General features: G+C 44.2%; 1 protein-coding gene across 7 annotated transcripts in view; it reads left to right on the top strand.

The window, feature by feature from the left end:
• The window catches only part of Dock3 (dedicator of cytokinesis 3), a 405,059-nt gene that overhangs the window by 384,864 nt on the left and 16,955 nt on the right, over positions 1-3,240 (top strand). For 6 of the 7 annotated variants that reach the window (XM_026779352.1, XM_026779351.1, XM_026779353.1 and 3 more), the window contains 2 exons: positions 242-380; positions 872-1,019. In XM_026779352.1, the coding sequence (XP_026635153.1) occupies positions 242-380; positions 872-1,019 (287 nt within the window). The remainder of the gene's footprint in view (positions 1-241; positions 381-871; positions 1,020-3,240) is intronic. The other variant, XM_013346561.2, reaches the window with a different exon arrangement.

The following is a 3,240-nucleotide window of genomic DNA, read 5'->3' as shown; positions in this document are numbered from 1 at the left end:
TGATCCTTTTAACTGTAAGGAGAGATTGTACTAGCATAAGCCTTTCCAGGCCAGTGGCAAAGTGGAGCTCAGGATTCCTCCAGGCCTCATACAGATGTGAACATTGATTATAGAACCCTCCAAACCAGTGCTGGCTTAGACTGGCTATCACTGTTTCACAAATCTGTCCACTGTCCCTACTGCCTAGCATGCTTTCCTAGCTGCTACCTGACTCCTCCCTGTCTCCTACTCTTGTTCACAGCCCCATGAACTTAATGGGCACAGGCCGCCATTCATCCTCGTCTCTCTCCTCACATGCATCTAGTGAAGCGGGGAACATGGTGATGATGGGTGACAGCTCTATGGGTGAAGCTCCTGAAGACCTCTACCACCACATGCAGGTACTGAGCTGTGAGAATGAACAGGGTGGCAGGTTCTGGAGTCTGCTCTGATGACTCTAGTTCCTGGATTCAGAACACACCTTTCAATAGCTAGCCAGGCAGCCTTATTTCTACATACCACCCCGTCTTGAAGTTTCCATACCTTATTTCACAAGCAGGAAATCTAGCTTCAAACCTAGCTGATATTAGAGATTAAAATGGCAAAGATCTTCTGCCAAATTAGTCTCCTGCTTGGTAGTTCTGATGGCTAAGTCCCAAATTCTTCTCCATGTGTAGCACAATAGAGCTATCACAACTGTCTTGCTCCATGTGGGTTTTATGGGTAAGTCCATAGTGCTTACCATCAATTAGTCCAGCCTCCAGCATGGTCCAGAATACAGTATCAGTTACTTGGTTAGGGTACTTCAGGTCATGGGTGCATAAGCCAGCTCTCTCTGTACCAGCTTTACAGTACTGATCATTCAGAATGCTAATTTTTTTTTTCTTCACAGCTTGCATATCACAACCCCAGGTACCAGGGCTCAGTCACCAACGTCTCTGTTCTATCCTCATCCCAGGCAAGCCCTTCTTCCTCCAGCCTGAGTTCCACTCATTCAGCACCATCCCAGATGATCACCTCTGCCCCTTCTAGCACCCGAGGTAAGGATGACAGGATGCTGCTTGTTGAAGGAGAGCAGAAAGCTTCATGAATCCCACTTGTCTTCCTTTCATCTGTGCCTGTATCTTTGCGAGTGGCCTTGCTGTCACCAAGGGACACTGATCCCTTTTGTAGATGGATAAAAGAATTTAAAAGGAGACTTAAAAATCAAAAGCAATTTTATTGGAGTTTGAGAAAATAACAGGCAAGCAAGCTAGAGTTCCCCCCAGCTGCCTGAAGGGAAGAGATAGAAGGGGAAAGAGAAAGCTACTCTCTCTGTGCTGAAAGTCAAAAGGCAGGTTGGGTCAGCACTGTAAATCTATAGAAGCTGCAGTGAGGAGTGGGAATCCTTGGGGTAGGATTACTGGGAGAGGGTATGCCCAGAGTGTCAGAGGAGTACACCTAGGATTGAGTAGCTGTCCAGAAAAGTAAGATGGAAAGAGAAGAGAAAAAGAAAGTTATATCTTTAATAGAACAAAAAGTAAAAAAATAAAAAATAAAAAAAAATGCATTGGAAAACAAGGTGAGGACAGGAGAGAAACTGAGAATCCAGAGGCTTTTTGGTTGTGGGATGTTGTTTTGTTTTGGATTTTGTTTTGAGATAGATTCTCACTATATTCCCCTAGCTAGCCTGTAAGTCAATATGTAGACCTGGTTGTCTCAAAAATCACAGAGATCTACCTGCCTCTGCCTCCCAAAAGCTGGAGTTAAAGGTGTGTCCATGCTTGACCTGCTTGTACAGTTTTTATTGATGGGAGTGACATAGGCCTAGAGAGCACAAGCAGTGCTCCACCTTTTGGACCCACTAAGGAGGAAATGTTTGAGTTTGGTTTAGCCTTGTGGTTAGCTCAAAGTTGTTCTGGGTAGCCTAGAATTTAGGGCACACCCAAGATAGATGTATTAACTACCTTGATTTTACTGTTTTCGATTTTACCTTCTGGATTTCTTAGCTTTAGGCCAATAATGAATAAACAACAGCATGTATTGCTGTTAATTTACCTTTTGGCTTTGAGGCCAGTTTGGAGCCCTTGTCACTGATTTAGCTCTAACCTTAGTTACAACCAGTTGGTGGATTGTCATCACGTACTGAAGGACCAGTACTGTTTATTTTTAATCTGTCCATGGAAGGAAGGCCAGCACTTGGAAATGGTCATAAGCATCATAGAGATTTTCCACATAGTGTGTAAAAATCTGTCTCCTTTTAATTCCCTATCTCCCAGAGCATTACCTGCCACTGATGATGACATTTGTCAAAGACGACTCCAACATTGATACTTGCATGCCTTAAATGAGGGCTGCTGAGGAGCTGTGGGTTAACTGTCTCCCTGCCTAGCAACCCCATCCATCATTGTGTTAGAGAATGCTTGTATTTTCAGCACCCGTACTTGAGGGTTTGGGTCACCAGCTGACTTTAAATCCTGCTCTGGCAGTATTTGCTGCTGTGCTGCTACTTGGTAGCCAGTATTGCATCTCTCCTTCAGTAAAAGGACATGACCCAGGAGAAAACTCAGTTATTCCCTCTGAAATATTTGTCATGCACAGTGGTCTGAGCCTGTCAATCCATCGCTGACTGTTGATTTTAGGCTTCAGAAGGATAGGTTCCTTTTGTTCTGATTATTTTATATACAAAGAAAAACAACGCAAGCTTATAACACTAAGGAAACAAATAAAATTTATGCCCTGGCATTGCTGAAGCATGCATGGGCAGCCCGTGTATGGCAGTTCCGTTGAACTTTTCCATATTGGGTTCCGTGGTCTACATTGATGAGAAAGACTGACCAGGTCTGTTCCTCAAGAGGGCACCAGATCTCACTGCAGATGGCTGTGAGCGGTAGGCGGAGGCCGTCCAGACCTGAGTAATAAAACAGAAACTATATTAATTACAACACTGTTTGGCCAATAGCTTAAGCAGATTTCTAGCTAATTCTTACATCATAAATTAACCCATTTCTATTATTCTGTGTATCACCATGAAGCTGTACCTACTAGTAGGGTTCTGGCTGGTGGCTGGCATCTTTCTCTCCTTTGGCAGCTACATGGCATCTTCCTGACTCTGCCTACTCTATATATCTCCTCCAGCCTGGCTATATTCTGCCCTGCCATAAACAGCTTTATTCATTAACCAATAAAAGTAACACATATAGCTGGGTGGTGGTGGCGCATGCCTTTAATCCCAGCACTTGGGAGGCAGAGACAGGTGGATCTCTGTGAGTTCGAGGCCAG

Source organism: Microtus ochrogaster, chromosome 5 (genome assembly GCF_000317375.1).
Source record: "Microtus ochrogaster isolate Prairie Vole_2 chromosome 5, MicOch1.0, whole genome shotgun sequence".
In the NCBI taxonomy this organism is placed as follows: Eukaryota; Metazoa; Chordata; class Mammalia; order Rodentia; family Cricetidae; genus Microtus; species Microtus ochrogaster.
This window is presented reverse-complemented; position numbering and strand designations above follow the sequence as displayed.